The 24334-nt window shown below is 42.9% G+C and overlaps 2 protein-coding genes across 3 annotated transcripts in view; one reads left to right on the forward strand and one right to left on the reverse strand.

The window, feature by feature from the left end:
- TP53BP1 (tumor protein p53 binding protein 1) overlaps nt 1-12990 on the reverse strand; it is a 31680-nt gene extending 18690 nt beyond the window's left edge. Inside the window, exons 1-11 of one of the 2 annotated variants that reach the window (XM_088529752.1) lie at nt 12828-12990; nt 12681-12755; nt 12539-12624; nt 12351-12421; nt 12006-12137; nt 11516-11597; nt 10501-10646; nt 9334-9460; nt 7648-7739; nt 6234-6439; nt 4003-5242 (exon numbers count right to left, since the gene is read on the reverse strand). In XM_088529752.1, the coding sequence (XP_088385878.1) occupies nt 4003-5242; nt 6234-6439; nt 7648-7739; nt 9334-9460; nt 10501-10646; nt 11516-11597; nt 12006-12137; nt 12351-12421; nt 12539-12624; nt 12681-12755; nt 12828-12983 (2413 nt within the window). In that variant the 5' untranslated portion in view covers nt 12984-12990. Of the gene's footprint in view, nt 1-4002; nt 5243-6233; nt 6440-7647; nt 7740-9333; nt 9461-10500; nt 10647-11515; nt 11598-12005; nt 12138-12350; nt 12422-12538; nt 12625-12680; nt 12756-12827 lie in introns of those variants that run through there. The other variant, XM_010226063.2, reaches the window with a different exon arrangement.
- A 7663-nt stretch (nt 12991-20653) lies between these two features.
- Nucleotides 20654-24334, forward strand: part of MAP1A (microtubule associated protein 1A) — a 48841-nt gene continuing 45160 nt past the window's right edge. The window contains exon 1 of the mRNA XM_088530170.1: nt 20654-20834. Within this exon, the coding sequence (XP_088386296.1) occupies nt 20675-20834 (160 nt within the window). The 5' untranslated portion in view covers nt 20654-20674. The remainder of the gene's footprint in view (nt 20835-24334) is intronic.

Below are 24334 nucleotides of genomic sequence, written 5' to 3' on the forward strand. Positions count from 1 at the left end.
TTAAAAGGCAAATCTAAAACTCTACACCTTGAACAGAACTACCCTACTCATCAGAACAGGCTATGTGCTAACTACTTAGAAAGCAGCTTTCAAAAAAAAGCTGGTGGAAAATAAGTTTAACATGAATCAGCAGTGAAGAAGGCCAATACTAGCCTATATTATCAAGACTGTACAGGAGGTCAATGGAAGCAATTCCTCCCGTCTGCTTGGAACAATGGATGTTCCTAACGATTTTTTTTCAATGTAAAAATCTGCTTGGGTAAAATGTATCCCAAAAGAATGATTGTTTCATAAACAGATGCTTTGCTAGGTAGTAGAAAATGCAACGTAGCTGCGAAGTTCTTAAAAGTTCATGGAAAGATCATTTTGCACTTAGATACTTCAAATGAGAGTTCAGCAAGGAATGGTAGCAGCAGATCTAGCACAGAAAGTTTGCTTCTAGCACAGAAGGTTTACTTTCAAGAGAACATGAAGAATTCACACGGATATGTTTTAGGACATGCCTAAAAGCTACCCTTCTGATACAGGAGTGAAATTCATTTATTTCCCCTTCTTTGTGTGCGTGTGGTGGCAGGGAAAGAAGGGAGAGAAATTCAAAAGATGTCTTGGAAGAATGAGAAGGCTATCTTCCACAAAAACATAATCTTTATTAATACTTTATAACTAGTCACTTTTTATTTCATTTCTGCGCAGCATCAAATTTTAGGTATATGCCACTTTCTCTTCCAACCATTCAACATTACATGGTATTTGAACTCCTCGCATTTCTGGCCAGCTGACAAACTCTACTCCATCTCCTAACAACTAAAGAGTTTTCTTTAACATTCTGAAAGAAATCCATGGCCACTGGTTATAGAATGTGAAAGAAAACAACATGAAACAGAAAATCCCAAACATTTGGCTGGTCCTGCCACATTCAGAAGAAGAGGTGCAAGACAGACATCCATTAAATTACTACTACCATTTTTATATGTATGAATAAATGCATCGGGAAAGTGACATTTTAGAATCTAAAGCAAAAATGGATTTGATTCCCTGAAACAAGGGGATTTTTACAAGACTCAAAAAGAAGCCATTACTGCACAAGGTGTTTGCAGGTGTTTGTGATGTTAAGAGTCTGTGGCCACAAGGCTCCACACTCCTCAACAGTAACTTGAGCTTTATTTCTTTTCAAAACAAATCATGAGGTATTGACGTCAAAGTCTAGGTTGAAAATTGCTATTACCTTGCACTGGAAGTCCCTCCAAAATTGATTACCTACATGAGCATTCAAATCTCTTTTCCATACTTCATTAATCCAGCTTCTATAGAAATCAGTATTTACTTGTCATTCTTGTCTCACCAAACAAGATATTACCTTCCTCTTATTTTTTTGAATACCTTGTCTCCTCTTATCAACCAGCTCCATACTATTTAATAGTTATGTTTCTCAAACTTACCAGAAAATTTGGTATCAAACACATGTGAAAGATTATACTCAAACACTTTTCATCCAAATCTCTATCTAGCACTTCAAATTCATCTCACCTACTTCTGTTCAGACATAAAGAAGAAAGATCTTCCTCTTGCTTCTTTTTGAAATCTGCCATTTTGACCTTTCCAAACAGGATCACATGTTCCAGAAGTCAGCAGGTCACAAGAACTGAAGAAAAGGGGAGGGAACCATGTAAGAATCAGCTCAAAAAGCTGTCAGGAAGAAACAGCCAAAGCTGCCATAAACAGCAGTGAAGATCACTTCATAACTGTAAAAAGTAAACAAGTAGTTTAGAAAATAGCAATAAAAATACCAGATGGATGAGACTGATCAGAGGAGTTCTGAAGAAATCTCTATCTCTTGAAAAGACATAAACTGGCAGAGGAAACGAGAGATGTCCCTCACTGAGAAAGAGCAGGAAATTTTTAGGGTAGTTTGCAACTGGGAATGTGCAAAAGGAAAAATTAGACTGAGCAGGGGGTACGTTTGTAAACAGTGTTTCTTACACTAATTTCTCAAACAAAATATGCTAGAAAACTTGATCACTTGTACAATTCTCTGCAGAACAGACTATAGAGCTATATAAAAATGCTACAACCTGCAAATGATAAGAGAAATTCTACCTAACTTGTGACTCTATAGATTGCACAAATTGAAATCCCAGACTGGGGATTTTGTATCTAGTAGTAGGTTCAAAAGCATGTTCCCTGCTAAACATCTCATTTAACAGCATTGCCCAACTCTCTTGATCTTCCATGTTACTCTAATTGAAGGTCTTAAATAATTCACAGTGAATAAAGTACCCAGCAAATCAGCATAAATGGTTAAATAAACTTCTAACAGCATACTAGTCAGTTCAGGGGACAGAGACAACAATAACTTATTGACAATTCATGTTGCCACACTCAACTTTTATGTTCACCTACTTCAGAGACAGGAAATTGCCTACTGCTGTCATAAAGGGGAAAACATCCCATCTATTTGCAAATAGAAGACGAACTCTATTGCTTCAATGAGCTTGAAGACAACATTTGGACCAGGACACATTAAGATTCATTTCCTCCTTCCATTAAAAAAGTAAAATAAAACATAAATAAAAAAATACATTTCTCTATATTCCTAATCATATAAATTTTCAGTATTTGTGGCCAGAACTATATGGAATGTTCATAGTTGTTCCATTGCTTTCTCATCTTCTGTCGAATCTCTATTACAAAAAAAAAAAAAAAAAAAAAAAAAAAAAAAAAAGCTACAAAACTCTAAAGTATCATTCCTAAGGAAAGGCTGCTTAGATCTCCAAAGTTTGCACGATACATTTTTTTTTGTTTATACTACTTTCTCACTCAAGTAACAGAATTCTGTGTTTTAAAACAACACCAACTAAGAGGCAAAATCTCCACAAAATTCAGAGAAGCATTTCAGTTTTCTTATTTAACTACACAGTAGCATGTTAAAGTGATTTTAATGCTAAGGCACTCTCACATTAACACAGAGGTGATATACAAAGGCAGAAGGCTCTAGTCAGAATAATATTAAGGCAGCATTGTTGGGGTCACTCCCAGATAGGTCCCATCCTTTCCTCTTAATGTGCCAGAGCCCTGGAACAGGCTGCCCAGAGAGGTTGTGGAGTCTCCTTCTCTGGAGATCTTCAAACCCGCTTGGACGCAGCCCTGTGCCACGTGCTCTAGGTGACCCTGCGTGTGCAGGGGGGTTGGACTGGATGACCTCTAGAGGTCCCTTCCAACCGTAAGCACTCTATGATTCTACGATTCTATGACTAGTAGAGCTACTCAGAGCTGCACTGGAAAACCAGCAACCTTTTCTGTTTCTTGTTAGTTAGGTTTGAGCCAGAAACATTCCTTATTCAGGCTCACTGCATAAAATCTCATCCCAGCTCAAGAAAAGCGGTGAAAAAGAACAAACTGTGAAGGAGCTAGTCTGCTTCTTTCCATATTGTCTCCTGCTTTCTTAGCAATCTGTTGGACCACAGCTTAAGTGGGTGTAAAGCCATTCAATTTCAAAACCATCTCAAGATAAATTTACTAGTCTAGTGTCTACCTCAATGATGCTCTAACATCCAGCAAGAAAAATCACCCTAATGCAGAATACAGAAGGGTAAGGAGACCTGAAAGAGGGAAGGTACAGACCACCACACTGTCTTTCAAGGACACCACTGTTACTTCTGAAAAAAAAAGAAAAAAATCCTTGAGCATTGTCAAGGTAGAATATTCTGCATTTTTAAAGCTGCTCAATCAGGATCCTGCCATGAAGTAGTGAGAGCGTGTTAGGAACAAGTACTACTCATCATAATTGCCTGCTGCAGCATTAAAGAGGGGAAAAAAGTCATGTAGATTTTATAATGTGACAGTAGAATACAAAAAAAACCTATACAGCACTATCACACGCAGTGCTGTTCTTAGATACACCAGTCAACATATAGCCAATATCAGTGCTTCCTAAAAACACCAAGAACTGTACACAGCTGTCCTTAACATTACTCAAAGAACTACTAACCTGAATTCACTTACCACTGGAAGGACTAGGAGACTTAGCAGCTGCCTTCTCCTGTGGCTGTATCTGCTCTTCCTGCTCCAGATTCCTCGTCATAACAATATCTGCTGTACCCTTTGGAATCTGATTCTCTTGTTGAGTCACCAGCGTATTAGCTCCTTTCTCCTGACACGCTGGCTGATTCATTATCTGGCCTAATTCTGAACTGCCAGGATGGTTTTTAGCACACAGTGCCTCTTCTGATGAAACGTCAATCTTTAACTTGGGAAGCAAATTGTTGTGCTGTTCCAATAACCCTCCTACAGAAGGTGGAGATGAGACTTTACTGAGCTTTGGTATGTTTTCTGAAACGCTCCTAAAGGACAGTCTCTCCATGTTTGTCACCTCTGCATTACCCAAAATGCAAGCTTCTGAAGTTTTTTTTTCCCAGCTGTCTGGTCCAGCCTTTTCTAATTCCTGGGTCTGATCTGACAAGTTCTTGACGTTTTTACAAGAACCATCAGCCAGTTCCACTTCCATATCTTCATGACACTGTACTTTATTTTCAGGCATAAACTTCTGAGTATCAGTTATGTTGATAAGAGACCCATCTTTACTTGCTTGTTTCATTTCTACCTGAAGCTTTTCTTGTTCTTCACACTGAGTCTCAGGAACTTCCTCAGGTTCAGAATTTTCGTCCACTGGATTATCATCAGACTGTGCTTCTTTATCCAGAGTATATGACAAAACCTCAGGCTGGTCAGACAGATCTGCAGCAGCTTGACTTCTGGAATTGCACTCATGATCACTGTCATATGTAGGGACTAATGACCCATCATTTGCTATGCCCTCAGCAACTAATATTACAGGCTTTCTTGTGGCCTGGACATCCTCCTTTTTCGCTTTTTCACAGTTCTCGGAGAGACCTTGGTGTCCTGCATCCAGTCTCAGCTGTACATCGTCATTCTTCATGGAACTGAGACTCAAGTCGGAGGCCTTGCATTCAGAAACCATCTCTATCTGTGTAGTTTCACTATCTCGGCCAGTTTCCAGAGAGCCTGAACTGTCTTCTGCATTTGTGGGCTGGCTACATTCACTGACAGAAAGCATTAACTTACAGGTATCAGAAGGCTGTGAAAAAGAGTCCTCTGAAGGCATCCTTGACAAAGCACCTGTGGATCCAGAGAGATCTCCAGGCAAGCATGAGTGGGGTAAAACAGCAGCTTTATTTTCTCCCTTATGCCTCTCCTTTGGACTCTGAGTTGGAATAAAGATATCCTAAAATGAAAGGGGAAAAAAAAAAAAAAAAAAAAAGGAAAATAAGAAGAGTACCATGAACTGTCTTCTGCCGAAAAAGTTATGTGCCCCATCAAGCAACAAGGCAGCCACAGTAGGGCTGATGTTAGTCACAGAACATGACATTGGATTACAGAACACAAGCTCAGCACAAAACTAGTAAGAACACGGGTTACAATCACCACCACCTTGTTAAGAAAAATGATCATCATCCATTATTTCTTAGCACCTCTGTGGTAGAATCAAAAATGATCCTTGGTTAGTCCTTCCAGTTACCAAACCATGAAGGATGAGGGGGAAGTATTGCAATTCTGCTGCTGTTATCAGTTCAAAAACCATGGATTCCATAAAGACTTTTTGGAAGATCTATTCATGATATTAGCATGAAAGCCACTTCTAGCTAAGCAGAAGAGGCTATTTGCTTCTACTACTGCAGTCTCCCGTAAAAACTTTATTCTCTACCTTGAGTTAATAAACTTTGTTATTTTAAGCTCCAGTGTCACCAGCTGGCTGTTTAATATGTTTGAATAGTAACTAACTTTCATAATGAAGAAGCACAAAACAAACAACAGCTAAAATTAGAAAAAAGTTAAAAGAAGTTAGAAGAAAAATACGTTAAGTTAATTCCTTTTATTTCAAAACAGCTTCACTTTCTCTGTGACAAATGATGCTAAGGTCTACTGCTGTAAAGGTCTAATTTACAACATGGTTTGAGACATGGTATGTGTATCAGTATCTGAAAACAACAGTCTTTCAGAGAAACAAAGAGCACAAAAAAAAAACATAGATCAAAAGGCAACAGATGCCATGTGTGAATAATGCATTCTGCCTTCTTAAATTGGTCTGCACCTTCTCTCTAAGAATAAACTGCTACATATAGAAGAGCATGAAACTTATGAAAAATAAGTATGAAAAATATTTACAAAATTACATACAAAAAGAAGTATGAAAAAATATTTATGTGAATCCTCACATGAGAGAACTCTGGTTGTGATGGTATAGGCAGAGATCCAGGAAAGAAGGCCCGGGCACTCTGGGACACTGGAGTAGAAGCCTGCAGCAGGACAGGAGCTTCTGGTAGGATACATGGGGTGCTGATCTCCATTAGCACATCTGCTCCATGCTTCTCCTGTATCAAGTTTTTTCTTTCAGCTGGGAGTGATACATCCATCTGTTCTTCTAGTTTGAAAGCACAGAAAATAAATTACTGGCAGATTCCTAACTAATACTTACAGTTTCCATCATTCTATTAAAAGATTTTGTCTTTAGTGGCTCATATAACTTTTTGATAATTAAACTGGTGAACCTGCAATCTTCACTCCAGATGAATCCTTTTGGAGAGAATCAACACAAATATCTATATCTATATCTATATATATATCCTTAATTATATTATTATATATATCCTATATAAATATATATTTATATATATAATATAATATATATATATATATTTATATATATAATATATATATATATATAATTATATATATATATATATATATCCTTAATTTCAGGCTGAGACATAAAACAAACAAAGAAACAAAAATCCACCTGTAACCACTTTGCTACAGAAGTCCTAGACTTTCTACCATTAGAAAAAGGGATCTGAGATTTACTAAACTGATCTAAGATCAGTTTTATTTTTCTTTTGCTGCTTCTATTAAAATACAGACAAATTCAGAACTAAAAAATTCACTGGCTAAACAAATGTTATAAAGGTACTTCGCATTTTGTGCGATGAACAAGACAGGAATCTCGCAGAAAGGAATAGTGATTTTTTGTCATACTAGAGGTCTGCATGGGTATCTTGGACAGTGGATAGCATCAGAGAGAAAACATACGAGAGCCAAGGTATGCTACAGAACAATCCCTCTTTTGACACAGCCTTCTAGAATACACATATAATACATGAACTTTTTTTTTTTAATATTGCATAAGGCATCTAAGTTAAGGCAAAGAATTGTTTCAATGCAGTTCTCCTGTATCTAGTATCATATATCATATTATATGTAGTAATATGCATTTAATACAAATATCACTTGTAGCAAGAATGATTTGCCTCTAAATAAGCAGGACAATTGCAAGCAGTACTGTATCTGATACAGAGTACATATACCACCTTTCACGCACGAGAACTAGCCAACAGTACCAATTTAATTACAATAGCTATGTAGGGAATATCAATAGCACACCACAATATGGGTCACAAACTCATCTCTTCCCACATCTACCCCTTTCAGTACTCTCAATAATACTTTATTCTTTAAAATATAACCTAACCAGGGTTTGCGGGGGGAAAAAAAAAAAAAAAAAAACGCATATTCAGACCAAGTCAAGTGTATAGAAAAAAACACCACAGTTTCACTGTACGCAGACAGTTTTACCTTTTGCTTCCTCCTGCTCAGTAGGACTGCTGGGGACAAGAGTGTTGGTTTCCAAGGCACCAGGAGAAGGAACAACTAGGCCTGAAGGACCACTACCGATCCCAGGAAAGGAACATAGAAAAGGAAAAACATACAGCAGCGAAAAAATTGTTAACTCCTCCCCAGACAAAGCTCCAGCTTATCACAAGTACACTCACATAGAGAGTGTCAGATGTTTGCTAGCAAGAGACCTGACACAGTTATTTATCACAACAGCACTGTTAATTCCATTGCAAAATAAATTTATGCTCCTCTAACAGTGCAACTTTTAAATATCATTTGCTTAAACTGAAACAAAGTCAGTTTTTTACATGGTCCATTATGACATGCCAGTAAGAAAGAGGGGTAAGGGCAGTATATCTTCTTAGACAACTGCGTGCTTTTGCAAACAGAATGAGTACACATTAAAAGAACCAACATCCTCAGCCTAAATCCCTAAGAGATCAGAAGATTAGCACAGAACACCAACAGCCCAACTTCCTGGGAACACATACCTGCAGATGTCAATAAGAAGCCATGAAGGAACAAGTTAGTCAAATTAGGGTATTTTTATGACCAACAACAAGCACATAAACAAGCATACTACCAACACCAATAAAGATATAAACAAACCACATTTTCAGGTATTTTGGGAGGCCCTCTTTCAAGTACCCAATCTATTAAACTTTTGGTTTAGTAAACTATATCCTAGCTATGGAAATCTCAAAAAAAAAAGAGCTTTTGCAGAGTACTGCTTAAGATTAGTGTCTCTGAACTACTGTCCTATTGTAAGTAACACACATCTTTCCTATCTTCATTCTTGCATATGTTTCTATCTTATATCAAAAGTAGGAAGTACTACTTTTGATCTCCAACTAGGAAAAGGTGACTAGGAACCCCTCTGACAGCACAGATTTAATTGGAAATTAAGGAAAATACTACCTCCCTCACTGCCTCCAACAGCAGTGAGTTAGCACATGATCTGGTTATGGCTACACCCAGCCCTACTGTTCTGACAGCACCTCCTGCTCTCCACCTTAGAGAGTGAAATAAAACTTTCCTCCGCCTTAAGAAAAAAAATAAGAAAACCACCTCCAAAGTATAACAGGGATTATAGCATCAATCACTGTATTAGAAATACAGTGGTCATTTAAATAACATGGGCTTCCTCCCCTTGTCTACAATCTCCTCTCAAATAAGTCCTCTCTGTGAAATAAATGTAAGATCTGCTGCTTTACACTAAAATCTTCCTATGTGAAGTATGCCTTGCTTAGTTGGCCATAAACTAATGCAATTCAGGAAATATGGACTAGTTACATTTTTTTCACAGAAGATGTACCAGCTTTCTGGATTCCAAGCAAGCCAAACATTCTCTACTCTGGAGACTTAGACGAGAGATCTGAAAAACTCCCCCAATCTCTAATTTAATACTACCAAAATAAAGCAAAGACATAATGTGAAAATCCCATTCAAACTGTGTGAATGGAAGTTCAAGAACTTGTAACTTGGTGGCTATTCTAAACTGCAAGGCACAAGCATGAATGGGTGGAGATCAAACTTGTGCAGGTTGCAGGAGCAAAGGGGAAGAGATAGCATCAATCCTTGAATGAATAAGATAGTGGAAATGGTACAGGAACTACCAAAATACACGCTGGGGTCTCTGCTTACTTGGAGTGACTCTCTGGCATAAGGGATCCCTGTCCAGAGAGCTGTAGGAGGTGCAGACTACGAGCAGGGGTGCATGCGAGAGATCTTCCCTCTTCCACCTTAGTTACAATGCAGCCACTCTCAGAAGCTATTTTAAATGAAAGGAAACAATAATAGGAATTCGGCCATTAAGACAAGTTGATCAGAAAATTTTGATATTCACAAAGTTACTCCTCAGGTAGAAAACAACAGGACTACTCTTCCACACGGAGCTGGAAAAAAGACAGCACATAATCTAATTCTGCCCCCTGAACTTACGATACACTTACGATGAAAAAGGTACACTTGTAGCTGTAGAATGGACTTTTTTTTTTTTTTTTTTAGTAAGGCCAGATATGTTTTACAAGAAAAAACACCAATGGCTCCACAATCAACTGATCCAGAAAATGAATGCAAATACAGGCAAGGCCCTTACAAGCAAAGATGCATTGCAAGGACCACTGTCTCAGTTTGAATAAGACATTTAACCCTCTTGGCTACAGAGGGTTCACATGCAAGATCATACTGCTGCACAAATTAAAATCAAACAAAAAAAAAAGGTGAAATTTCATTTAAGACATGCTTTGTAGAGTGACTGACCTGCTTTTCAAATTTTAAGTTTTTTAAAAAATGTATTTTCTAAACCTTTCACCATTAAGATATTTTTAAAGAACCCCTTCCTACTTGCTGATATCAAAAACAGGCAGAAGAAAGGAAGGAAGGAAAACGCAAACCTGAAACTGCAGTAAGATTCTGGTTACAGGATCCTGCAGGATTCGTAACAGGAATGCCAATTCAGATAACTAAGCTGGAATGCTTTGCCCAAGTTAATTATCATAATTAAGCCTACAGTATTTATCCATGCTTTAGGTTGTGCACCACAAGAAAGAATCAGCATTATTATTACTACCAGTTTCAGAAGTGGGAAACAGGTTTATTTTTGTTCTTCAACAGACACAGGAAAAAAAAAAAGTATTTAACAAACCAATCTCACTTTACTAACGAGATGTGCCATATAGCATTGTTTATTGAAAAAGAATCAAAGTATTGTGCATATCCTAAGATACTAAATTCTATTCACACTAGAAGATCAAACAGGGATAGTTATGATCCCTGGGACAGACATTTAAACTGTTTGTCTATTGTTACCTGTTGCATTATCCTCAGAAAACATCTCTTCCTGACTTGACAAGATCTCCAACTCTTGATGACTGCAATCAGGGGATTTCTCAGTTTTAAGCAGATCAGAGACATGCATTTGTTTCCTGGTACCCTCTGCTCCTTCCTTCAGAGTTCTGGAAAAGTAAGATACAGACACTGACCTGAGAAATTCAAGGTATCGAACAGTACCACAAAATTGTAAAGAAAATGTATCAGCATAGATGTAATCTATTCACTTGTTTGAGTATGGCACAGTAATAAACGCAGGGGGTAGCGGAAGAACAGATTTCATCACTTAATAAAAAAAAGGTTCATCCCGGACTATTTACATTTTCAGAGTTGTTTTGAAAGTTTTCTGCTAATGTAGATTGTTCTACTGATTTCTCTTCAATGTGGAATCTAAGAATTTTGTTTCACCTCCTTTTAAAAACTATTTTGTGACCAAGTATGACAATGAGAAGAACTAAAAATTTCACACCTGAGAAAGTGATTAGAATTATAAATTATAAACCTTATGAGAGCAAGTACTCAGCAGTGTCCAACACGTAAGTCTATACATCACAGTCAACAGTCCTGGGTTTCTCCTCAACCACTCTATACTGCAGTGATTGAGGTTTTAGCACAGCTTCAACTTAAACTAAAACTTTAAGTATACTCACTTAAGTATATTTAGGTTTCTAAGCTTTTAGAAATTAGTGTATCTTCCTATAGTCCAATGCTAGCACAATTTAAAAAATCATTTCAGCATCTTTAGCTCTGTAACAGGATGAAAGCAGTGCTCCTCCATCAGTATTGCTGTATCAACCCTTCAGCATGTTTCCGGCAGCACTCTCTCATCAGTATGTCACCTTTCTCTTCATTTTTCTCATTTGCTTTGAAGCCTGACCTCTCCTACTCCTAAAAATCTACTAATAAATCACATACACACACACACAAAAAAAAATCTTGCAATTTTCAGCAAGAGATCTATCTACTGAGAAGGTGGACAGGTGAACTGCTTTACCGTTTAGACCCCCCTGGCTGGGACTCCAGGGCAGGATGTGTTTCTCTGCTGGAAACAGTTTCACTGCTACCCACATTCAGTTCTAGCAAGACAAAGAAAAAAAATATTGTTACCAAGATCATCTGGATTACCCTGCAGTCAGAAACATGTGGAGTTCTGTAAATTCCACAAATCTCAAGTCAAGTTTTAATAATTAAAAATTAGCATCAACAGGAAAAAAAGAAAAAAAGACAAAGTGGATGTTTTGATAACAGATTAGGAAAAGGGTATAATAAACAATGACATCACTCGGACAAGAAGAAAACAAGCAAAAGGGAAGGTCCAAAAGAAAGCGAAGGCAGAAAGCATCACAACTGCCAGTATCCTATGAACTCATTTTTACAAACTGCAAATCCTGCCCCTCCTGACAAAGGAATACAACATCCACAAGTTAAAGAAAGCTGGGAAGTGGCAGAGCAACAGAAGTGTTTCCAAGCTCATTTCTACATACCATCTTTAGTATCATTCTTCACAAGTTTTAAAGAAGGGTCAGCATCTCCTTCACCGGATGCAAAGTCACTCTCAAAGTCCTGGCTCTGAGAGAGCTCTAGAGCGCCAAACTGCAACTGCGACGTGCCCGTATCTAAAACAAAACATCCTGAACTAGTATACATATGAAAGTTTCCCCAAAAGTCATCTGTCGCTGTTTGCACAGACTCAATATATGCTTAAAAAAAAAAAAAAGAACAGTGTCACAGCAACTTATGAAACCCTGAACAAGACAGGCCCTCTTCTCAGCCCGTCTGCACAGCCCGGAGGCCTCTCATTACATGAGAGATCTGAAGGGGACAGTTACCTTCCACACACGGCGAGGCAGCGCGCTCCTCGGCGTCACCTTCCTCCTCTGCTCCGGCCCCTCCGCGGACGCTGCAAGAGAGTCACCCTCACTGCCCCCGGGCAGCCCCCGCGCGGGCCCGGCGCCCCCCCGCGCCCCGCCAGGCGGGCCCGACGGCTCCCGACACCGCGGGCGGCCCCGCCACGCACCTGCTCTCCCCGCCAGGCGGCGGCTCCTCCTCGGCGACGCGGCGGCGCGGGCCGGCGGCCTCCGCGCGGGCAGGAGCCGCCATGAGCTCTGCAACCACAGCGCGTCAGCGCGGCGGCGCCCCACGCCCGCTTACCTGCCCGCCCCGCTCCTACCTGCGCCTGGCGCCCGCTGGGCGCCGCCGCCTGCGCGGCTCCCGCCGCGACCACGCACGAGCTCCTGCAAGAGAGGAGGGCACCGCATGAGGCAGGGCCGCGCCGCGCCCGCGGGCCGCTCGCCGCCCGCACCCACCAGCACGGGGCTCGGGCAGCGCCGCGCCGGGAACTGACGGGACGGCGGGGCCAGGCAGCCCTCGCCCGCGCTCTCAGGCTGCGAGTCCTCCACGATGAGGCGCGGAGTGCCCGGCTGCGAAAAGCCGGGCTCCAACTGGCTGCCGCCGGGCTCCATGCGCGTCCGCCGCCGGCCTAGGCTGTGAGGCCGGGCGCGCTTCCCGCGGCCGCCATGTCGCGGCGCGGATTGGCGGGACGCCGCGTGGGGCGGGACTGATCCTGCCCCCCCGCCCTGTGTAGCGGGAGACGAGAAGCGCCACAGGGAACTTTATCTGCTCATTTTAACAAACTAACTTAAATCTCTTGCAACTCCCCTTTGTATTTTGTGCACGAGAACTCAGTATATTTGTTTTAAAGGCTGCTGTAGAACCAAAACCACAGAAGACTCTAAAATAATGCCTGGTGTGGAAAAAACAATATTACTCAAAGTCACAGGCAGAAGGTTGTACCTAAGAAAGATTTGTAAGACTTGTGTGCAACAAATTGTGTGTTATAGTAAATGTCTTCAAATAGAATAAAGTCGCTGGGAAATAATTTGCTTTGCATATTCAGAGTATAGAGGACATTTGTAGATAGGTTTAGATTAAGTAAGAAAGAATCAAGGTAGAAGTAAGTGAAAGACAACAAAAAAATAAGACGAACGATAACAAAACTTAAGATTATGCTGTCTCTAACATTTAAGGTTTTTATTAATGGTAACACAGAGGTCTAACTGACCATCGTATGAAATAGGAGGTTGGACTAGATCATCTCCAAGTCCTCCAGGCTGTTTTACTATGATTCAATGTATTTGTATGAACCAGAAACACAGAAAATTCCAAGTGCAGTTCAGGTTGTCAGGTTAGTAAGCATCAAATCTAAGTGCAACCACAGTTTTTGTGCATTTAATTTAAAATCTCTCTTTTTTTTTCTGAAGGTTTTGTTTCCATCTATTTTTATGGTATGAAAGAAACAGCATTTTTCATCTAAATATCCCTCCTCAGTTTGCAAATGGTTGTTTTTTCTGAGGCATAAAACAAATTACGGATAGGGCGTTAAACCAACTTTATAACAAAATTTAGGCCAACCTTATTTAAGAAAAAAGAAGATAAAAGAAAAATTAATCTTCGTGATGTTCCCTCCAAATGAGACACGCCCAGCACCAGACTCTCAATGAATGGAGGTATAAAAGCTGTCTGATTTTTCAAATTTATAGCATTTTATCTCAAGTCTTGTATCTTGTGAAATTTGCAAGAGATAGTGAAATTTTAGTTTATTTTGCTCTGAACAACCCTTTCTAATGTAGCCTAATATTAGGATGGGCAGTTGGGAATCAGGACTCCCAGCAATCATCCTCATTTCGTCATCCTCCATTTTCCTGTGTCTTGGCACAGCTGCAGGACCTGTCTTTGAAATGAGAACTCAGTATACAAGCTAATGTTCATGTAAAAGGCACCAATTTCAGGATTCTGATTTCAAGTCGGAATTATATACCTGAGCAGGAGTAGGGTTGTTAACAGTCTTTGGAAATCTAGGTTTATGTATTCTGTTGTTTTAATTTAACTTTTGTTATTTTCATGGAAGGCAAAGCCACAGCAGCCTGGTTGATTTCCATATCAACAGCCTTCTGCTCCTGATCCCAAAGCAATAAACTCTGCAGAGCACTAAGTAACCCCAGGCCGCTGAGTCCGGCAGCAGGGAAGGTGCCTGGTGTGCAGCAGACCAGAGGCCGCTACAAGCTGATGCATCTGCGAAATGCCAACTTGTCTTTACTGCTCTCACGGCGGGCCCGAGGCAGCGCAGAGCAGGAGCGAGCTCCGCGAGGCGCCCTCGCCCCGGCGCAGGCCCCGCCGGGCCGCTGCTTGCGGCCCCGGGGCTCCCCCAGGGACGCCGCGCCCCAACGGGCGCCGCCGCGGCCGCCCCGCAGCAGCGCCCCGAGGCCGCGACCGAGACAGAACCGCTGCCGGTGGCGGCGCCTCCCCGGGCCCCGAAGCTGCGCTGAGCCCATTGCTCCCGCCGGTCCCGTCACTTCCTCGCATCCTCCCGACCCCGCAATCCCTCCCCCGATCCCGAGGCGGCGCGGCCGGACCCGCGGTTGCGGCGGCTCCGCGAGTGGGCCGGGGCCTGAGCTCAAAAGACAAAGCGTCTGCGGGGAGGCCATGGCGGACGAGCAGCGGCCCGACGAGTTTACCTGGTGTCCGCCGCGAGCAAACCCGGCGCCAGTCTCCGCACGGCGGCAGCGAACCACGGCGCCGCCCCTGACATCAGCGGGCGGCAGCGGCCCGGCCCGGCCCCGCCCGCAGAGGGGCGGCTGCTGCGGGGCCGCTCCGCTCGCGGCCGGGCCGCGGGGGCGACAGCGGGAGGGCGCCCAGGGAGGGCGCGGCCGGGGCTGGGCCTCAGCGCAGGCCGGCGCTGCCCGCGTCCCCGAGGAGGCCGCCGCACCGAGCCCTGGCGGCGGCGGGGCCCGGCTCCCAGGGGCAGCCGCGCGGCCTGGCCCCTCTGTGCGCAGGCACGGCCCGAGCGGAGGCCGCGTCCGCACCCTCTGCCAGGGCTGCGGCCGTCCCCGAGGGCGCCGAGCGCGCTGCCCGCAGCCAGGCTCTGTGCTCACCGTCCTGCAGGCTGCCGGCCCCGAGGGACGGGCCAGCTGCTGCCCAGGGCTGCTGTCTCCTGGTTGCTCCTGGGCGGTTAGCCCCTTTTGGTGACAGAAATCCCTGTTCTTAGTCACCAAATATACAATCTTGCTCTTGGTAATATTAAATTTCACTCTGTTTTCTTTTTTTTTTCCTTATTCTCAAGGTCATTCAGTTCTTGCTACAAAACATTCTCCTTTTTTTTCTGTAATGACAATACTTTTACTAGTATCACTAGTTAACATTTTATTACATAAAAGATAATGATGGACAATCTGAAGTAAAAATCCAGCAAAAGCAAATCACTTGCACTCATATTAAAAAAAAAAAGTCAGAATTAAAGTCACAAAGTTTTGGGGAGCCTCAAATCACAGCAGCCTGCTAACTCTTGCTAAAACTGCCTGGTTTTCATCAGGATTTTGGTAGGAACACAACTCTTCCCTATAGCAGAAATAACTCTGGAATTGTTTACACTCTCCATAGCCATTTCAGCCCAATCACAACAGCCTCTGTTTTTAAATTAATACCTTTTTGATTCTCAGTGCAAGAAGTGATGCTAGAAGTTTTTGAAGGAGCTTCTAGCAGACACAAACTAGCTGCAGCTTTGACTGTTAGCTTTGATGGGCAGCGTGAACACAGGAGCGGACAGTGCAAAGGCTGTTATTGCTATCTGGAGGCATAGCAGGACTGATGGGGGACCTGCAGCAGAGCTAAAATAGGGAATGCAAGAAAACAGGCATAAAAAAGAAAGGATTTTTTTATGTTACTTAATTTTTGATATCATGATTAGATGTGGAAGCTCAGACATAGCTTATTATACACATGAAGTATGTTCTCACTGGACTTGGGAACTTTCAGGGGTTTACCCAATATCTGCCTGGAACATATCAGTCTTTTGGCCTCTTCTTTGCAGATACCAGATATTTACAACATCACTAGACCTTTTTAAGAACACAACAATGTGTAAGAAATTGCAAGTGGCCCCTAGAGGGTGCCCAGGTGATACGGATACATTTTTCTTAGAGAAAGATAAATCGTGGATGCTGGGAAACAACTTGTAGAGCTCCACGAAACTGACCCAAGAATAAGGTATAGGCAGCTGACACTATGGTTCGTCATAGTTTGAAGGGAAACCAAAATGTTTTAGAATAAACAGTACACATGCACACACAAGTATAGGATATAGAAATATTAATATCCAGTGTGCTATAGGATAAATACATTTCAATAGGAAATTTGCTCGTTTTACCTTGTGAGATATGAAGTGGACCTATCTGCTTCTCTTGATGCTGTTTGTAATATCACAGACTCCTTAAGCAACAGAACAAAGACTTCCTTAGGTGAGAGAAATGCCAGCTCCTGCAGGACAAACACATCTCTAAGTAAGTCCAGAAGGAATAAGGCTTTTATATATATATATGGTGCTCAAAAACCTGTTTCTAAATTTAAGTTCACTTTTTTTGTTAAGCCTTTAGTCAGATAGTTCTACAGTCGTTTTAAAGTTGATTTTGCATTAACAATGATTTTTTAGTGCAAACATAGAACATTCAAACATTGTAGGATTTGTAAATTACTTGTTCACCTAATCGGTGTTCTAAGATTATGGTGCCAGAAGTTGTAGAACACAGAAAAACACACTAGCACCAAGCATAGGAGACAATGCAATTTTTTAATCTATTGAAAGTACCTATCTACTAATGTTATACATCTATATTCTTGATTTATGATAGCGTGACCACAAATAAGCAGTCAACACATGCACAATAGCAGATGAACATTAAAAGGGACGATATTTAATCGTGCAAGCCTTGTATTTGCAACAGCAAGTAAACTTTTTTCTTGGGCATACTTTTCTCTTACTGGCTTGCAGGTGACTTTCTTTGAATACTCTTAACATATTCAGTAACACAAAATGCACTATGTAATGCTGCAATTTAACTATAAACCTGGATTACATGGTGTGTCTGCACTTTCTTTTGGAGAAATCTTAAAATTACTTCCTGGCTTTACAGAGCAAAGGAGGTCATGATAGACATGCACACAGTTATGGTAGAAAATGTAATTTTGTAGCTTCTTTGAACTGCTCTGTGGGGCTACTGGCTTCACAGTTCTGATTACAGAATTCTTCAAAATACTCCACTTTTGCTAATTTTTATGTTTATACTTTGTCTGCAATTATTGCACATAATGACTATGCATGGTAATTTCACAGGCACCTACATCCTATCCTTGATCAGAACTGCAGTTCTGCAGTTCTGCAAGTTCTACAAGAATTGCAAATTGTCACAAATTTTATTGAAGACATGTGAAGACGACAGTATCTTGCAAAGTCCCCCATAAGACAGCGGAAGAAGTGTGGCTGTAATATATCATTCATTTGTAACAGAACTGTTAAAAAAAAGAAAAAAGTGATTTGGTCAAACTGAAGGCCTTTGACTTTTGTTTCTCTTTCAGTAAAAATGGCAGCACAACTCCAGGTATCTCCACATGGAAGCATTCTCAAAGCTCATGCCACAAATAAGGATGGGTGTGATCTCACCACAATGTTGTATCAAGGCCATTTGTGAGAAGGCCTTTGTGTTTTGGAAGTAACACTTATTTTTCCAATATCCTTAGCAAGTGTGACAGCCAAAATGAAATTATATTTTACTTTGGTTAAAGGCCTTATTCCCTTGTTCGGATACTGTCATAGGTCTCATTTCCAGAAACATATGTATTCATAAGCATACTAGTACTTTTCTTTACAAGGTAGGACAGGATATCACCATTTCAGGTTAAGGACTGAGAAATTGAAACTGTGTAGATGAATCTTCCTCTGATATTCTGAAGATCATTTTATTTTAAGCCTACTTGTTTTAATCCGTTCTCACGACGGATGTTCACTGATGTTTTGTAGCCTCTTGCTGTTGAGGGAACTCCTTTTTTCCCACTCTTACCACCTCTCTTCCCGTAACATTCGCCAGGACCAGTAATGCCTGTATGCAGCCCAGGCAGCTCATGATACCTCATGAAGGTGATGCCTACTGTTGCAAGCACAAATTTGCTTCATATTTGGTAAAAAGACCCTTCATATAGATCAGCAATGTGCATTAATAGGGAAAAGGAGGAACTTAAGCTGAAAACCCCTCCTTTGGCCAGCACACATATTCAAGGATTCATGAAGTATAACAACCACATGGCTGCCCAGCTATCCCCTCTCTACTGTGACCACAGACAGACCTGATCACATGGGAAAACAAGATAATTTTAATTATTCCAGCATTTGCTGGTACTGTAGAGGAATGCAAATGGATCGTGTCAAAACACAGCATTTCTGATTGTAAACAGTCTTCCTAGAGGTTCTGGTCCCTGCAGAACAGAACCAGGCTCAGATATTCTCTTAAAGCTTCCAGCCTGGTTTGCATGTAGCTTGTTTCTCTCTCCTGTGGCAGGAAGCCAGCTGGAGGAGCCTCTCTGCACTGCAGTGAAAGGCTGCAGCTCTGGAAAGCCACGATGTCAAAAATAAGCAGCAAGCATTACGACTGAATCATCTGAAAACAGAAGGTGTTTCTACCAGCTGCTATGGAAAAACAAAACAAAAACTTTTTATCTTCATATTTCCCATCCATGATTTGCAATCTTAATTTCAAGATAAAATTCATTATAAACTGGTATTTATCAGCAGGTTTGTCTTTATTGACATTTTTACCTGTTTCAGTGCAGTCCCTTTAGAGAAACTAAATAAACGCAAGTTTAAACACAGAAAAATAAGTTTAAACCCTTTTCAGCCCTCATTCCTTGAGTTTACAAGATTTATTTCATAAAGATCATACCTACTGGTGTCACCACAATTTCAAGTGAGAAAGATGTACGGTATCACACCCTAATCTGCCTGTTTAGAGCTAGGACACCTCCTGATCACAGTTCTCAATCCGAGAAAGCTCTGTAAGGCAGCAATATCAGTAGTAGCCTGCAGAGAAAATTATTCTAGATTTTTCCCACTTTCTGTGGCTGTTTTTCTCCATGGTTATCTTGTTGTCAGAGTCTCATGACACTATAGATTTTCAAATTTGCATACACTTGCCAAAATGCTGACTGACTGAACTTCCTGCAGTTTCATCTGTTTTCTTGTTGTGGGCTTGGCAGGTCACAACACAGAAAGAAACAAACAAATGAAACAGGACAGGAGCCTCCATCTCTTCCAGGGAAGACGCGGCTGTCTCGGGATCTCAGGGGCCCACCAGGTCTCCTGAGCTCATCACTGTGAGGACCTGGCGACTGCAGAGAGGAGAGCCTGACACAGTTTTTAGAAAACACTGTAGATTATTATGGCTTTAAATCTTAAAGTAGCTGTTTTGCCTTTCCCCTCAGCTGCAGCAATACAGACAGATCTCTGTTCCTTTTTCAGAAGAGAGCTGGTTTCTCTCTCTGAAGCTGGGCCCCATGGCTCTCCCTCTCACCACGAGCGGTGCCTGCAGCGTGCCGGGCCGTGTGCGGCACTGCAGTGTTGGAGCACATTGAAGCCGTGTCGGCCGGCACGTCATGGTGCAGGCTGGGCCGCGGCATGGATGAAGGCCCCACCACCTTGCCCACTTTCAGCTTCTCTCTCCACCCTGGCGTTTAAAAGCTTCTGTTTACAGCAGCAGCAGCTCACAGAGATTTTATCCTGCACACTGGCCAAGCCCAGAAATTTTGTCTATATCTCACATTTCTGGAATCTGGGAAGTACCAGCACTGACCGGGGAGACCATTACACTTATTTTTAGTGCAACAGGGACATACTAGCCAGGAACAGACAGACACCTAGTTGTTCTGCTAACTACCAAGGGAGAGAGGAGAGGAACGAAAGCGCAGCACAGCCAGTGTGGTGGCTTTAAGGTGGATATTGCAATAACCCATTACCTGGCATTTAAGGAATCTCTGTAATTTCTACGTTTGGGTAACTCTCTAGCAGTTTTGCTGGCAGAAAAAAAAAAACCAAGACGATCTGGTGGAGGCGAGCGACCTCTCCTCCAAGCCGTTCCTTAAAGCGCCGCAGCGCTGCGCGCCCCGGCCCGGCCACTCGTCCGGCAGCGCCGCGGGCGCGCGGCCGCCGGGGGCGGGGCTGCCGCAGTCGCGCGAGGCCACGTGTGCCGGCGCAGCCAATAGGAGCGGCTGCCTGGGCTCTTTAAGAGCCGTGCGCCAGTCGTCGCGCGCTGCGGCGGCAGCAGTGGGGGTTGCTATGGAGACGGCGGCCGGGACGGTCGCCATGGAGATGGCAGCGCCCTGGCAGGCGGGCGCGCGGCGCGGCCCGGGGCGGCGGAGGCACGCGCTGCTCGCGGTCATCGGAGAGATCGGGACGGAGCCGGAGCGCGGGGCGCTGCGCGGCGCCCTGGAGCGCGGTGAGGGGCGGCGCGGCGCGGTGAGGCGGGCGCGAGGAGGCGGTGTTTCCTTCCGCCGCTGTAGCGGTGCCGGTGCCGCAGGTGCCTCTGTCCACCCCGGGCTGAGCGGGGCCGTCCCTGCCGGCCGGGCGCCTGTGCGGACTCGCGGCTCTGTCTGCCTCGGTGATACGGTGACCGAGGCCCCGTCGAGGGGAGGGAGAGCCCAGTGCAGTGAGTCATCACCGGAGTCACCGGCAGTGATGGGGGGAGCGGCGCCGCTCCCGCGGGCCCTACATCGCTGTGTCTCCCCTGGTTCCCTTGACTGGGGTGCCCTTAACAAGGCTGTCGGATATCGAAGCTTGAAAACATGTTGTGATTCAAGCCCCGAGTTTTCATCCTCCCGGCGGGGCTGCGGCCGCGGCGCCGGGAGGCTCCGCAGGGAGCCCCTCTGTGCGCGGGGCGGGGCCGCCAAGGGCTGCAGGAGGAACAAAGAGCGGTGGTCTCTTCCGGGCAATTTAGGAAGTTTCCTAAGGAAAATGATGAAGCACAATGCATCAGCTGCACCAGAACCTTAAGGAAGTTTCTGTCCTGATAAGGAATTTACTACACTGTCAAGGTATAAAATAACAGTCCTGCAACTGTGCATGCCCTTCTTCTTTTTCAGTTTTCAAGATATACTGGTTTAGGAGATGGCAATATAAACAGTTGTCAGCATTGTCAAATAGCATTTTTCTGGGAGACGATTTCTAACTGTTTTCCCCTCAAACCTAAGCAGTGCTAAGGAACACATGAACAGTGCAATTTTAAGAAGGGAATGTAAAAATATTGAATCTTCTCTGGTTTCTCCACTCCAGCATCTTCTCCAGCCATCTCTGCTAGCAGACCCCTGAGCTGCTCAGCACACTGCTTAGCAGTGTTTTATCCTGTGTTCAGCAGGAGTAGGTTTTCCTCAGACCATTAGGCCACTGGAAGTTCTGCTTCAAAGAGCTGCTCTTGCTATCTGTGCAACGGCCTTTGCAACCTGGGTGTGCAAGTGCAGAAACAAAAGCGAATCCAGTTAGTTGTCTACCAGAAGATTATAGATTGCCATTCCACATCAGTCCTAGAAATGTGAATCAGTACAAACATTATATCTCCAAGCTATTCAGGGGTAGCTTGCTGGAGAGGATTCACATGAGGCTTGTGTAGCTCAAGAGCAGCCTGCGGAGCAGAGGAATGGTTTCCCTGAGAGACAAAGAAGGATGAACAACAAAATGTTTCTGCCCCTCTAACAAAGTAACAGAAAAAACGCTCTTTTGAGAAATGTCCAGTAAGGGGCTTACAGCTGTGATTAAAATCAGACAGAGTTTGCAAGCAAAGTTGGTGCAAAATGTTCCATGTTATACAACTGAGCTAGTTAGTATCCTTTCTGAAGGACAAAAGAAAAAAAAGACTGCTGGCTATCAGGTCCTGTCTTCACAAAGACACAAGTAATTCAATCTTTTACCCTGGCTATTGCAGAAAGTGTGTTTTTCTTTCCAAGGTTCTTCCTATAGTGCTTGGTTCGGAAGAATGGAACAGTGAGTACAGTATTTTGATGGAAGTTGCCTGTTCCCATGTTCTCTGCCGCTTAGGTGGTAGCATCATGTATTTGTGGGAGACTTGAACAAAACTTATTCCAAAATACCTTCTAACAAATATTAATCTTTCTGTTCCAGTGTGACTCTTTGCAGTTTTAAACAATAATGGAAGAGCAGATCAGGTATTAAAGGAAATGTCAAGTCCTATAAGCCTATTATCTCATCAGGAAATAAACTTTACAAGGGCATAAGAAAAAAATCAGAAACTGATAAGTCACATGGTACCTGACCTGAGCTGTGCGTTTGTGAAGAGTGCACCTTTAGAAACCTTAGTGCAGTGTAGTCTGCACTTTTGTATGAGGAGGCTGTAGAGGATCATGCAAAGACAATGTTCTCGTTCCTGTACTGTGAGATCCACAAGTAAATTGTGGCAAGAGAGGCGATTAGGAATGACTTCAAATTGCATAGTCAGGGGAAGGAGCTGAATAAATTGTTGTAAGTAGGATAAGGAGAGATGAGAGCTTTGTTCCTCCTTTTCCTATCTCTGAAAGAGGATCTCTCCTTTCTGCATCCTAGAGGATGTAGCAGTGCCTCAGTGTCTATTGCTGCAGTAGAACATCATGACTCTGACACAGCAGCTAGCATCAGCAGGATGTGCCCTGCAGAGTGTCACCGTATTCCCTTCCAGGTTTGAATGCTAATGAGCACTGCAATAAGAAGCACTTGCATCGATCACTTTTGTACAAGACATTGTGCTTTCCAGAAGTATTTCATAGAAAATTCATTTTGGGTACCTTTCTCCTCTGTCCTTTATCGTTTGGGGTTTTGTTTGTTTGTTTTGGGGTTTTTGTTTGTTTTTGTTTTTGTTTTTTGTTTGTTTTTATTTCTGTTCCATGCCCAAACTGGAAGGAAAAGATAGTCCGTGACATTTAAGATGGTGGTAAGTTTTTCTTATATTCAGTGCTTGCTGTTTTTATATACTCTGCAGCACAAACTATTGTGTAATAGGTAAGCTATATTATTCTGTGATGTCTTTTGTGATCAGAGGCAAACTAAGAATAGTTATCTTGAGCTACTCTGGATTCTGCAGGCCTTCAGACCACTGAACTGTGTGATGAGTTGGTTACTAGCTCCTCCTTTATGTGTAGAGAACTGAAACCTGTGTCCTAGAGGATACCATTTCCTATTGCTCATCAGCAGTAACTATTGAACTATATTGAGTTACTGTGCTGGAAAACTAGAAACGTGGTAACTGGGAATGGTAGCTCCATGAAAAGACAGCATACTTGGAAAGAAGACAAATAGAGTTTTATTGGTTGTACATCTGATATTTTATGAAAGAGAGAAAACGTCTCCAGAAGATGGCAGGAGAACTCTTGACAAGGACATTGTTGACAAGCCTGGAAGTTTAAATTCTTAGTTTAGTTGTTTTGAGAACTGTGGTGCGGGCCTTCAACAGCTGCACTGCTTCAGGTAGCAGCAGTAGTCATTCATGCTGATATTGTCTTCCTTGGTAGTACCAAGGTGGGGATACGACCTCGTGGGGATACGAAGATCAAGTGACATGTAGAGCTTTGTCATCCATAAGATGAAACTGCTCAGCCCAAGATCTGAAGGTGACTTGCATGGCATGGTGCCACTTGCTCTGGGAGCAGACACTGCTTCCTGCTGTGGTATGAAGGTTATTAGCTTACAAAGATTAAGTAGATTAAAGAGCAAACTCCAGGGGTCTCAGGGGGATCATGGGGCATTTGAAGGAGTGATTAGGTAGAGGGAGTTGGGAGTGGGGTAGGCTTTCCTGGCTTTGAGAAGGCAGGGGCTATAAGAGCATAGGAACTGCTGGTCTGAGCTGATTAGTAGTTCCGCCATCCAGTAGCCCATCTCTGCCTGTGGCCAGAAATGCTGGATACTGCAGAAGTTGTAAAACTACCATAATCTGTTCGCTTACTTAGGCAGTTGTGT

The sequence above is a fragment of the Tinamus guttatus genome, unplaced genomic scaffold (assembly GCF_059628265.1).
Source record: "Tinamus guttatus ecotype Peru unplaced genomic scaffold, ASM5962826v1 Tinamus_guttatus_pri_ptg000004l, whole genome shotgun sequence".
NCBI classification, from domain to species: domain Eukaryota; kingdom Metazoa; phylum Chordata; class Aves; order Tinamiformes; family Tinamidae; genus Tinamus; species Tinamus guttatus.